Source organism: Oncorhynchus mykiss, chromosome 1 (assembly GCF_013265735.2).
Source record: "Oncorhynchus mykiss isolate Arlee chromosome 1, USDA_OmykA_1.1, whole genome shotgun sequence".
Classification (NCBI taxonomy): Eukaryota; Metazoa; Chordata; class Actinopteri; order Salmoniformes; family Salmonidae; genus Oncorhynchus; species Oncorhynchus mykiss.
In genome coordinates, this window is record NC_048565.1 from 57,508,492 (window position 1) to 57,521,906 (window position 13,415).

A 13,415-nucleotide genomic window follows, 5' to 3' on the forward strand; every position below is an offset into this window, starting at 1 on the left:
TATATGGCCAATATCTAAGTATATTGTAATGTTGATGTTTTGAATTCATATTGAGCTCATTGTACAAATTTCATATTAATATTTACTCAAGGTGATTCTTTTTTTTGTAAGAATTTGCATTTACCAAATACAAAGCCGGCATTCTTTTCCTAAATTATTCAGTTGTGCAGTTTGCATTTCTCCCTACTGCTCTAGTAGCGAATCTAACTGGTCCAATAGAGTTTAAGCTTAAAGTAGCCCAGTGTTAAGCAGTTGTTACACACACAACTGTTTTATATAATGTTCCACAGTTGACAGTGCATGTCAGAGCAGAAACCAAGCCAGGTGTCAAATCAAATCAACATTTATTTGTCATGTGCGCCGAAACAACAGGTATAGATAGACCTTACAGTGAAATGGTTACTGATCAACAGGGCAATTTTTAAGTAGAAACTAGGTATTAGGAGAACAATAGATAAAGAAATAAAAACAACAGTTGAAAGACAGTGAAAATAACAGTAGCGAGGCTAAATACAGGCATCCGTTACTCGGACTAATTGAGGCAGTATGTACATGTTGGTATAGTTAAAGTGACTATGCATATATGGCAGCGTAAAAGAGGGGTTGGCGGATGGGCGGTGGCGGGACACAATGCAGATTGGCTACCTGTACTATCTGCATTATGTCCTGCCACCCCCCAACCGCCAACCCCTCTTTTACGCTGCTTTTACTCTCTGTTTATCATATATGCATAGTCAACTATAATTTAACTATGTACTATGTACATACTGTTGCTACCTACCCACACCACCTGGGGGCGGCCCGTCAGGAAGTCCAGGAACCAGTTGCAAAGGGAGGTGTTTAGTCCCAGGATCCTTAGCTTAGTGATGAGGTTTGAGGGCACTATTGTGTTGAACGCTGAGCTGTAGTCAATGAATAGCATTCAAACATAGGTGTACCTTTTGTCCAGGTGGGAAAGGGAAGTGTGGAGTGCAATAGAGATTGCATCAACTGTGGATCTGTTTGGGCGGTATGCAAATTGGAGTGGGTCTAGGGTTTCTGGGATAATGGTGTTAATGTGAGCCATTACCAGCCTTTCAAAGCACTTCATGGCTAAGGACGTGAGTGCTACGGGTCTGTAGTCATTTAGGCAGGTTGCCTTTGTGTTCTTGTGCACAGGGACTATGGTGGTCTGCTTGAAGCATGTTGGTTTTACAGACTCAGTCAGGGACATGTTAAAAATGTCAGTGAAGACACCTGCCAGTTGGTCAGCACATGCCCGGAGCACACATCCTGGTAATCCGTCTGGCCCTGCGGCCTTATGAATGTTGACCTGTTTAAAAGGTCTTACTCACGTCGGCTATGGAGAGCGTGATCACACAGTTGTCTGAAACAGCTCATGCTCTCATGCATGCCTCAGTATTGCTTGCCTCGAAGCGAGCATAGAAGTGATTTAGCTCGTCTGGTAGGCTCGTGTCACTGGGCAGCTCTCGGCTGGGATTCCCTTTGTAGTCTGTAAAGGTTTGTAGGCCCTGCCACATAAGACTAGAATTGGAACCGGTGTAGTACAATTCAATCTTAGTCCTGTATTTGCGCTTTGCCTTTTTGATGGTTCATTGGAGGGCATAGCAGGATTTCTTATAAGCTTCTGGGTTAGAGTCCCACACCTTGAAAGTGGCAGCTCTACCCTTTAGCTCAGTGTGAATGTTGGCTGTAATCCATGGCTTCTGGTTGGGGTATGTACGTAAAGTCACTGTGGGGATGACGTCCTTGATGCACTTATTGGTAAAGCCAGTGACTGATGTGGTGTACTCCTCAATGCCATCGGAATATATTCAAGTTTGTGCTAGCAAAACAGTCCTTTAGTTTAGCATCTGATTCATTTGACCACTTTTTTAGGAAGTCTCTAGATTTTGTGCACCAGATGTTGTTTACAAATATGCACAGACTGCCCCCCCTCGTCTTACCTGTGTGCTGTTCTATCTAGCCAGTGCAGCATATATCCCACAAGCTGAATATCCATGTCGTCATTTAGCCACTATACGGTGAAACATGAGAGGTTAAAGTTTTTGATGTCCCGTTGGTAGGATATTCGTGATCGTACCTAGTCTAATTTACTGTCCAATGAGGCAGGTTTCCCACTCGCCGTCGGTAGGTCCTTAAGAGGCACCCCGCTCTGTGTCCTCTGTACCTGCCTCTCTTTCTCTTGCCAATGACAGGGATTTTGGCCTTGTCGGGTGTCTGAAGTACATCCTGTGCGTCCTGCTTGTTGAAGAAAAAATATTTGTCTAGGTTGATGATCTCTGTCCTGATATCACACCCTGATCTGTTTCACCGGTCTTTGTGCTTGCCTCCACCCCCCTCCAGGTGTCGCACATCTTTACCATTATCCCCAGTGTACCTGTGCTCTCTGTGGTCTGTTGCCAGTTCGTTTTGATTGTCAAGCCTACCAGTGTTTCTCCCCTTGCTCATGTCTGTTTCTAGTTCCTGGTTTTGACCATTCTGCTTGCCATTCTGTACCTAGTCACATCCCACTAGATTATTGATCTCTGCCTGCCCTGACCCTGAGACTGCCTGCTGTTCAGTTTTTGTACTCTGATCTGGAGCTGACCTGTCAATTTGCCGGCCCACTGTTCCCAGTAATAAACTTTTGTTATTTCGACACTGTCTGCATCTGGGTCTTCCCTAAAACGTGATACCATGAGGTCAAAGGAATTGTCTGTAGAGCTCCAAGACAGGCTTGTGTCGAAAATGAAGGGTACCAAAACATTTCTGCCTTATTGAAGGTCCCCAAGAACACAGTGGCCTCCATCATTCTTAAATGGAAGCCGTTTGGAACCACCAAGACTCTCACTAGAGCTGGCTGCACGGCCAAACTGAGCAATCGGTGGGAAGGGCCTTGGTCAGGGAGGTGACCAAGAACCCGATGGACACTCTGACAGAGCTCCAGAGTTCCTCTATGGAGATAGAAGAACCTTACAGAAGGACAATCATCTCTGCAGCACTCCACCTGTCAGGCCTATGGTAGAGAGGCCAGACGGAAGCCAATCCTCAGTAAAAAAAGGCACATGACCGCCCATTTGGAGTTTGCCTAAAGGCATCTAAAGACTCATGGTCTGATGAAACCAAGATTGAATTATTTGGCCTTAATGCCAAGCGACTAGGCTGTAATCACTCCCAAAGGTGCTTCAACAAACGACTGAGTGTTTTCCAAAAACCTGTTTTTGTTTTGTCATTAAGGGGTTTGTTTGTAGAATGATGATTGAAAGAAAAAAAACATTTGATACATTTTAGAATAAGGCTGTAACGTAACAAAATGTGGAAAAAGTCAAGGGGTCTGAATACTTTCCGATTGCACTGTAGATTCACTGGTTGTAAAGATGGGGAGAGGTCTGTCCGAAATAAAGATACGCTCTGCTTTTTTGACACTGCACTCCAAAAAGCAAGTTCTGCAGGCTCTAGTTTTGTCTTATCTTGATTATTGACCAGTCGTGTGGTCGAGTTTTGCAAGGAAAGACTGACTGTAGTTAAGCTGCAGCTGGCCCAGAACAGAGTGGCACGTCTTGCTCTTCATTGTAATCAGAGGGCTGATATAAATACTATGCATGCCAGTCTCTCTTGGCTAAGAGCTAAGGAGAGACTGGCTGCATCACTTATTTTTTATAAGAAACATTAATGTGCTGAAAATCCCACATTTTTGGCATAGTCAACTTAAAGACAGCTCTGACACACAAACTTACGGCACCAGGCATGCCACCAGGGGTCTTTTCACAGTCCCCAAATCCAGAACAAATTCAAGAAAGCGTACAGTATTATATAGAGCCATTATTGGATGAAACTCCTTTCCATCTCATATTGCTCAAATAAACAGCAAACCTGCTTTCAAAAAACATAGAAAGCAACACCTCACGGCACAACAACTCTCCCCTATTTGACCTAGATAGTTTGTGTGTATGTATTGATATGTAGGCTACGTGTGCCTTTAAAAATGTATGTCATTCTGTCCTTGAGCTATTCTTGTCTATTAATATTCTGTATTATGTCATGTTTTGTGTGGACCCCAGGAAGAGTAGCTGCTGCTTTTGCAACAGCTATTGGGGATCCTAAATAGATACCAAAAGACCAAATACTGTATATACCCTCGCTATTGTTATTTTATTGTGTTACTTTTATTTTTTTAACTTTCATTTATTTAGTAAATATTTTCTTAACTTATTTGTCTTAAAACGACATTGATGGTTAAGGGCTTGTAAGTAAGCATTGAATTCAGCACAAATGACAAATAAAATGTGATTTGAATCCAGAGAGTGTAAGCCCTTTATAAACTCATTGGGATTGATCTAAAGAGGTCGTGGCATTCACATAATAACTTTCCCCTGCAGCATCAGCAGTGGGTGTGATTGGACGTGTCTCCTGCCTGTCACAGCAATGCTGTCACAACCAGTTTACACGGCATCGTAATTCACAACACACTCAAACACACACACACACACACACACACACACACACACACACACACACACACACACACATGCACGCACACACACACACATGAATCAAACAGACAAATTGTGCCACATCGATCATCAGGTGTAGATGAAGAAAGCTTGACTAGAGAGACAAGAAGTGATAAGGGGGAGAATAATAGAAATGTAAAACAAAGAAAACATTTATACAAAGGGTAAAAAATAGGGTTTCAGAGAAGAGAGAGCAAGAATAAAAGGGTAGAAAAGAGGGAGGAGAAAAGAGAGAATAAGGAGCGGCGTGTGATGGATGGAAGGAAAGTAAGTAGTGGGGACTCACCTTCGCAAAACGTGTGGAGGATGAAGAAGAATAGGAGGAGCTTGGCCACAGTCATCCTGCCACCAAAACCCACACTCCACAACATCGCTTGCTCCTGCTCCGCACTGCAACAAACACACATATAGGAAATACTCAGCATGTCTGTGTGTGTGTTTAAAGACAATGTTCAATGTCAGCCTCAGAGAGTAAACAAAGTAAGGTTTTATGAGAAGGAGCAAGTGTTCAGAACATTTAGAAGCAGGGCGGTTTTTCAAAACATTTAAAGGGAAATTTCACACTGGGGGAATCAGGGCTTGTTTTCATAATGTCTGAATCGTTTCTAGGACAGTGAGATGTGGCAGACCAGGAAGGTAGGTCAGGGATTCGCTGAATGATACACGCTGTGACGACTACCAGTGTATTGATGGTTTGGGGGGAGTCTGTGTTACACTGATTGCATTATACGTTTTTTGTGGGTGTAGATATGGTTGTCCTTGTTCAATAGAGCCATTGGACGTCTTTCAGCAATATTCCTATCGGCAGATTCTCTGCTAAATATACAAGCAGAAACATTTCTTCCAGTCTCTGAAAGACTACAACTTGTGTTGGGTGGTGCTTCATGCTCTGGCCCCCGTCCCTCCCCAAGGCGGGCTTTTTTGAAAAGGAGGCGGACACTAACAACAATCCTTTGGGGGAAACTGTCCAGATGCAACGGCTTCAAGTGATTCCTCTCATGAACACGGATTTGACAATGGAGCTACATGGTGACATTCAACAATAGTTGTTTTAACTGCAATATAGCGAAGAAGATTCGAAATGAAAGCGTTGGATTTAGCTAACTTTAGAAGCTCAGCTACAGCCGATATCAGAACCAAGAGGTCACATATACAAATACGGTGCCTAGCTAAGTAAGTTATTTATTCAGCAAGGCACATAGCTAACTTTAGTTCATCTACTGAAACCCATAGTGTGCATTTCTGGCTAACATACTACTTGTTAGTGTAAAGGAGTGCGTAACTGGCTGCAGGGAAGTCAGGTGCAGGAGAGCAGAAATGGGTAGCAAACGGAGCCCTTTATTGAGGCTAACAAAAGGTACTAAGAAAACTAAACCCACACGGGTTACAATAACCAGCCGCAAACCAGCCTGGAGTACACATACATTTACATATAACAATTCCACACACAGACATGGGGGGAAACAGAGGGAAAACAAGACAAAACAAATAGAAAATGAAAGGTGGATCGGCGATGGCTAGAAGACCGCCGAACGCTGCCCGAACAAGGAGAGGGACCGACCTCGGCGGAAGTCTTGACAGTTAGAGTGAGGGGAAATCCGATTATTTTTCTGTTTGCTAATTTAGCTAACTAGGTAGCTGGTTAACTAAGTTAGCTAGCTAAACAACTACCAGTAGCCATATCTATGACTAAAACTATAAGAGATCTTTAGTATCTCGATTGTAAAACCGCTTCTCTTTTTAGTCGTAAATATGGCTAGCTGCTAAACAGCAAGCAACAATGTTACAACCAGCCACCTAAAGGTAGGTTTACCAGCAAACGTTAGCACGACTGGAGTTGGCTAGCTAGTTAGCCTGGTGCCTGCTAACTTGTATTTGTAACGTGTGAGCAAACGTGTAATGTTAGCAACTGTAAATAATTTTACTAGCTAGCTATGTAACATAATTGACGATGGTTGACATTGGTTATGAATGTGAATGCATTTCAATCTCACAAAATTATAGGCATAACGCAAGACAGGATTCCAAAAAGATGTAAATAACAATTATGGCATTTCCAGAAAGCTAGCTAGCCAAGTTTACTAGCAAACAGTAATGAGGAACAATCATAAATGTCACGACTTCCGCCGAAGTTGGTGCCTCTCCTTGTTCGGGCAGCGTTCGGCGGTCGTCGTCACCGGCTTTCTAGCTGCCACCGATCCACATTTCTTTTTCCATTTGTTATGTCTTGATTGTACACTTGGTTCCCATTACGCTATTATTATTTCCCTATTTAACCATCTGTTTCTCATTATGTTTTATGCGTGATTGTTCCTGTTTTGTGTTAGTCTTGTGTGTTAGGGTTTGTTATCCCGACATGGATTTATTTTACTGTATATTTTTCCCGAGTAAAGTACGTTATCTTTACTCAGTTCTGTTTCCTGCGCTTGACTCCGTCCTCACCTATACACCACTGACACTGACAATAAAACAATTTATTTGGTAAATCTCTAAAACTGAAGCTGGTTTTACTATAAACATATTTGCCTCAGCATGCCTGATAGACATTGCTGTCATTAGATACTGCCGTGTGGTGCCTGGACTTCTTCTTGGAATGGATTCTAGATTAAAGAAACGTAATTATTTTGCCTGCGTGTGTCATGGTATCCCATGAACTGTATCCCTCTGCTGGAATTCAAGCAGATGACTCATGAGGAGCTGAATGGCACTCCTTCCACAGCTTTACAAGTATCACCTGAACTTACTGTATGTTTCTTGAGAATTGCAATTTCATTATGACCACCTCTCCCATCATCTGCTGATTACCAGTTCTCTTGGCTACAGATTTTTACACCAGATAATGTGATTTAACCAAAGATTTTGGAATCCAATACTGGAAGTTACAGGATAGGTACAGTTTGGTGTAGCACAGAGAATTTTTGCGATGTCGTCTTCTTCCATGATTCTAAGAAACAGGAGTCTGATAAAATATCTGTGTCCAGTTGCGCGGGGTCAGTTTGAATTTAGAAAATGCTCCATTGTTAAAATAAATATTTGTTTCTCCATAAAGTAATCCAACAATAAGTGCACCAGCATTGTGTCTATTTCAAATATTCTCACTCATTGCCCGAGACCATGACATGTAGCACTTTGGGGTGGACACCCAGCTGACTCGATCAAGTTCCTTGGGTATATCACATTATCTGGTATAACAATCTGTAGCTGCCATTCTCTGCACTTGTGTGTCTATGCCTGAGACACACAGAACTTTACTACACTGTTCTTCCAATTTTCTTTGGATATGTTAACATTCTTGTTGAATACCCAGTTCTCTTAAGTAAGCATGAAATAGTGTACAAATAAACAAACATTATTTGGATATCTGAATGTCTAGCATCTGTTCGATGCAACAGAGCCATGTACAGCTTATACAACAAATATTTGGGGAATCCATCAGGGCAGACAAATTTCAAAGATTGATACAAAATATCCATATTTATTTTATGTTGGTTCGACATCAGGGCTCTCCAACCCTGTTCCTGGAGAGCTAACGTAGATTTTCACTCCAACCCTAATCTAGCACAGCTGATTCTTAGAATTAGCTGGTTGATAAACTGAACCAGGTTAGTTACAATTGGGGTTGGAGCGAAAACCTACAGGAGGGTAGCTCTCCAGAAACAGGGTTGGAGACCTCAGGCCTACACGGTCTTATGCTGAGTCACACTGGCTGCATTGACACAGGCAGACCAATTTTGATATTTTTTCCACTAATTGGTCTTAATCAAATCAGATTTTTCAGAACTAAACACAGCCATAGTTCTTTATCTGGCTTCGGTACACTAGCAATGGTGTTTGGCATGGTGGGCTGGGGAAGCTGAGACTCTTGTGCTTATGGCAATTGGCATGACGACAAACAGAGAAGTTATGAGAACATTGTGTGTTGGTCGTTCGAAGTACACAACGCTGCCTTTGTTCAAGTTTGTGGGCACTCCCCTTCTACCTAGGAGGCACACCCCTTCTACCTAGGTTCACTATGAGCAGACTAAAACACAGGGAGTCGAAACTTGCCAATACTACCAGTGAAATGAACATGTGCTAGTTCTAGCTTACGGTTTGGATAATTGTGATGTTTATGATAAAAATGTAATGTTGTTAATAGTAATGACTATATCCCGTGGCAAAGCCAGGGTGAAATTCCCCTTTAATCCAGATGGTCCTGTGTTCTAATTCCTTTTCCCCCCATTAAATTTTGGCCCCCCTCAGTTTTAGAAAGACACAAAGACATTGGGGGAATCTCAATTAGATTTCCTTGATTCCTCACCTCCGTCCTCTTGTCGCCTCCTTCTGACAAAGGTCAAGAGTAGAAAAAACATGGAAAGAAATATGCTTGTATGGAAATTACATTACCTGAGATGGAATCGCAAAATACATGTGTAAAGTGGTAAAAATAAAATTTAGCTAGTTGTGCCATACATTTTATAGATAAAATTAAGTAGCGTATCATTTCTAAATGTGTGCATGCTTTTCTCCGCACTCAAGGACAGGCGCAAACTCCTACGTTCACCTTATAACAAATTGACTCTCTCCTACATATGGTCGACCACTTCTATTTTTCCGGGTCACAGAGAGGAAGGCGGAGAAGTCAAGGAGAGGACGGACTTGTGTCCAATTGAGAAAAGGCAAATATTTCTACCAAATGTCATGGGATCATATAACAATCTTTGCTGAAGCATATGATGTGATATGTTAGAGATTTGCTTCCATTCTGTCTTAAATCTATATCCAAAAATGAGGAGTAGAATTTGAACACAAACATTTGCTAACTCATGAGTTTTTTCCATTCAATGTTTTTCTCTGCTGTTTAGTCCTTGGGAGCTCCTCGCGTGTCTGTGTCGAAGTTCGGTACTTGTTGGAGTTCTGTGCAGTCGCGGACACGTTGCCTTCTTTTTCTGTGAAGGTTTATGGCAGACTAGAATTTAAAAGGTGTACTGACCCCACCTACAGGATGGGGTAGTGAACGAGAAAGGTGTGTGGGGGGAAAACAACATCACACAAAATAACAAAAAAATAGACCAATCAAAACCAATCCTTCTCCTTCAGTCACAGTCCAATCAAAATCAACTCCCTACAGAGACTCAGGTGCCTGTGAGGGCGATACAGTAATTGACAGGATTCCTTGCAAGACCTCTGCTGTGAAGTCCCAAAAAGCATTCAGGCTCACAATGATGCTAATTTTCTCAAATTCTTTCTCCATTTGTACTGTGCAGTTTATGACCATCGCAAAAATGTATACAAAGTCCACCTTTTTCACATGCAATATGTCAGGATCACTCAGTTGGCGAGAAACATTCACTGATGACTACTAACGGGGAGTGGGGTTAGTGAAGCCAAAGGGGTAAGTTGAGCAACCTGTTTCTAGGAAACCACACACAAAATTAATAATTTGACCAAATATTTAGGAAGAGGTCATCATTTTATGAAGTCTGAGAAGGAAGAAACCACATTAAAAAAGTGGTAAGCAAGTAAGGTAAAAAATATATATATTTTAACTATGTCAAATTAATTTGTGTTAAGGGTTAAAGGATTTCTTGCAAAAGCATTCACCCCCTTGGCATTTTTCCTATTTTGTTGCAATACAACCTGTAATTTAAATTGGTTTTTATTTGGATTTTATGGAATGGACATACACAAAATAGTCCAAATTGGTGAAGTGTAATGAAAAAAAAGAACTAAAAAACAGAAAATTGGGGCATGTATATGTATTCAACCCCTTTGCTATGAAGCCCCTAAATAAGTTCTGATGCAACCAATTACCTTCAGAAGTCACATAATTAGTTAAATAAAGTCCACCTGTGTGCAATCTAAGTGTCACATGATCTGTCACATGATCTCAGTATATATACACACCAGTTCTGAATGGCCCCAGAGTCTGCAACACCACTAAGAAAAGGGCACCATCAAGCAAGTGGCACCATAAAGACCAAATAGTTCTCCAAACAGGTCAGGGACAAAGTTGTGGAGAAGTACAGATAAGGGTTGGGCTATAAAAAAATATCAAAAACTTTGAACATCCCACGGCACACCACTAAATCCATTATCAAAAAATGTAAAGAATATGGCACCACAACAAACCTGCCAAGAGAGGGCAGCCCACCAAAACTCACAGACCAGGCAAGGAGGTCATTAATCAGAGAGGCAACAAAGAGACCAAAGATAACCCTGAAGGAGCTGCAAAGCTCCACTGCGGAGATTGGAGTATCTGTTCATAGGACCACTTTAAGCCGTACACTCCACAGAGCTGGGCTTTACGGAAGAGTGGCCAGAAAAAAGCCATTGCTTAAAGAAAAAAATAAGCAAACCCATTTGGTGTTTGCCAAAAGGCATGTGGGAGACTCCCCAAACATATGGAAGAAGGTACTCTGGTTAGATGAGACTAAATTTGAGGAGCTCAAGGCGCTGGAGCAGTTTTGCCTTGAAGAATGGGCAAAAGTCCCAGTGGTCAGATGTGCCAAGCATATAGAGACATACCCCAAGAGACTTGCTGCTGTAATTGCTGCAAAAGGTGTCTCTACAAAATATTGGCTTTGGGAGGGGTGAACAGATATGCACGCTCAAGTTCTGTTTGTTTTGTCTTATTTTTTGTTTGTTTCACAAAAAATATTTAGCATCTTCAAAGTGGTAGGCATGTTGGGTAAATCAAATGATACAAACCCCCCAAAAATCTGTTTTAATTCCAGGTTGTAAGGCAACAAAATAGAAAAAATGCCAAGGAGGGTGAATACTTTCACAAGCCACTGTATCTAATGGAAAAGTACATAATTTTAAGATTGTTCTATACATCAGTTGGGGTCTCCATAAATGTCAATATGAGGTCCTAAACCTAACATGAAACTGCATCCTTGTAGCTGTGTGGGCTAATATAGTCAAAATGTTTGCCTTGTGGTAAGTTGAGCCTGGCCATGGGATAAGCTAAGCCAATGGTTGAGCCAATGGCAAGTTTAGCAAATTGAAGTGTTTTCTTCCCAGGCGTAATGCAAAGCATTATTGCTGAGATATGAGGTAACAATGTTAAAGTGGAGTGTTTGTTAGTTGTTAAAATATGCTTAAAATAATTAAAAGACAAAAAGTGATTATAATGAATTGTGTTTAAAAAATAAAAAGATAGACGTTACATTTCATTCAGAACAGACGTGTAGGCGGCTTAACTTGAGGATAGGGGGCAGTATTTTCACTTTGGATGAATTGCGTGCCCATAGTGAACTGCATCCTACTCTGTCCTAGATTGCTAATATATGCATATTATTATTACTATTGGATAAAAAAAACACTGACGTTCCTAAAACTGTTTGAATTATGTCTGTGAGTATAACAGAACTCATAGGGCAGGCAATCTTCCAAACAAGAAGTTAAATTCTGAATGTGTGTCAACTTTGACGTCATCATCCCTTCCTTTCCCAACAAGATATGGATCTGGTAGCACTTCCTACGCCTTTCACTAGATGTCCTCATTCAGTAGAACGTGGAATGGAGCTTTTGGTGTGAACTTTGACCGAATGGGAGGGGAAATAGTCACGGTCTTGGCAGAATGCAATTTCCCTGTGGCGCATTTCTCTGTGGGTGCCACCGTCGTTCCATTTGGCTGCAGCTGAAAACGTATGATCCGGTTGGAACGTTATTGGATATATATGAAAATAACATCCTGAAGATTGATTCTCTACTTAGTTTGACCAGTTTATTCGACCTGGAATATATGTTTTTGAAGTTTGTGCGAGTTGTCCTGGACCAGCGTCCGCTTTTGCGCACGTGAGCTAATAGTGCTAGCAAATGCAGCTAATTGGACACTAGTATTGGACATTATGGAACAAAACAACGATTTATTGTGGAACTAGGACTCCTTGCACTGCATTCTGATGAAAGATCAAAAGGTAAGGGAATATTTATGATGTAATTTCGTATTTCTGTTGACTCCAACATGGCGGAGAAATACTTTTACGTCTGAGCGCTGTCTCAGATTATTGCATGGTAGGCTTTTTTCGTAACGTTTAAAAAAAATCTGACACAGCGGTTGCATTAAGAACCAGTGTATCTTTAATTATATGTAGAACATGTATCTTTAGTCAAAGTTTATGAGTATTTCTGTCATCTGGCGTAGCTTTCTATAATTCCTCTGGATATTTTGGAGGCATTTCTGAACATGGCGTCAATGTAAACCAAGATTTGTGGATATAAATATGCATATTATCGAACAAAACATAAATGTATTGTGTAACATGTCATATGAGTGTCATCTGATGAAGATTGTCAAAAGGTTAGTGATTCATTTTATCTCTAATCCTGCTTTTGTGACTATTTTTGGCTGGAAAAATGGCTGCGTTTTTCCTTTGATTTGGTGATGGTCTAACATATGTTGTGTTTTCGCTGTAAAACATTTTTTTTTTAAATCGGACATGATGGGTAGATGAACAAGATGTTTATCTTTAATTTGCTGTATTGGACTTAAAATGTGTGACAGTTAAATATTTAAAAATAATATTTTTGAATACCCTGCACCACCTTTTCAGCTGAATGGGGGGGGGTGGAGTTCCCCTCGGGGATCGTCTTGCCATAACAGGTTTTAACTTACCCTGTCCTGCAGCTCAACTTACTATCTATCTATCTATCTATGTATGTATTATATATATAAATATATATATTAATATATTATATATATAATTAATATATATATATATATTATATTAATATATATATATATAATATTTATATCATACATACATACATACATACATAGTAAGTTGAGCTGCAGGACAGGGTAAGTTAAAACCTGTTATGGCAATATATATATATATATATATATACACACACACACACACACACACGTTATGTACAGTGCATTCATAAAGTATTCAGACCCTTTGACTTCATCCACGTTCTGTTACATTG

At 40.8% G+C, this 13,415-nt stretch overlaps 1 protein-coding gene across 1 annotated transcript in view; it reads right to left on the reverse strand.

Moving 5' to 3' along the window:
- Positions 1-13,415, reverse strand: part of cdh23 (cadherin-related 23) — a 655,816-nt gene that overhangs the window by 603,883 nt on the left and 38,518 nt on the right. The window contains exon 2 of the mRNA XM_036980724.1: positions 4,783-4,886. Coding sequence (XP_036836619.1) covers positions 4,783-4,867 — 85 coding nt within the window. The 5' untranslated portion in view covers positions 4,868-4,886. The remainder of the gene's footprint in view (positions 1-4,782; positions 4,887-13,415) is intronic.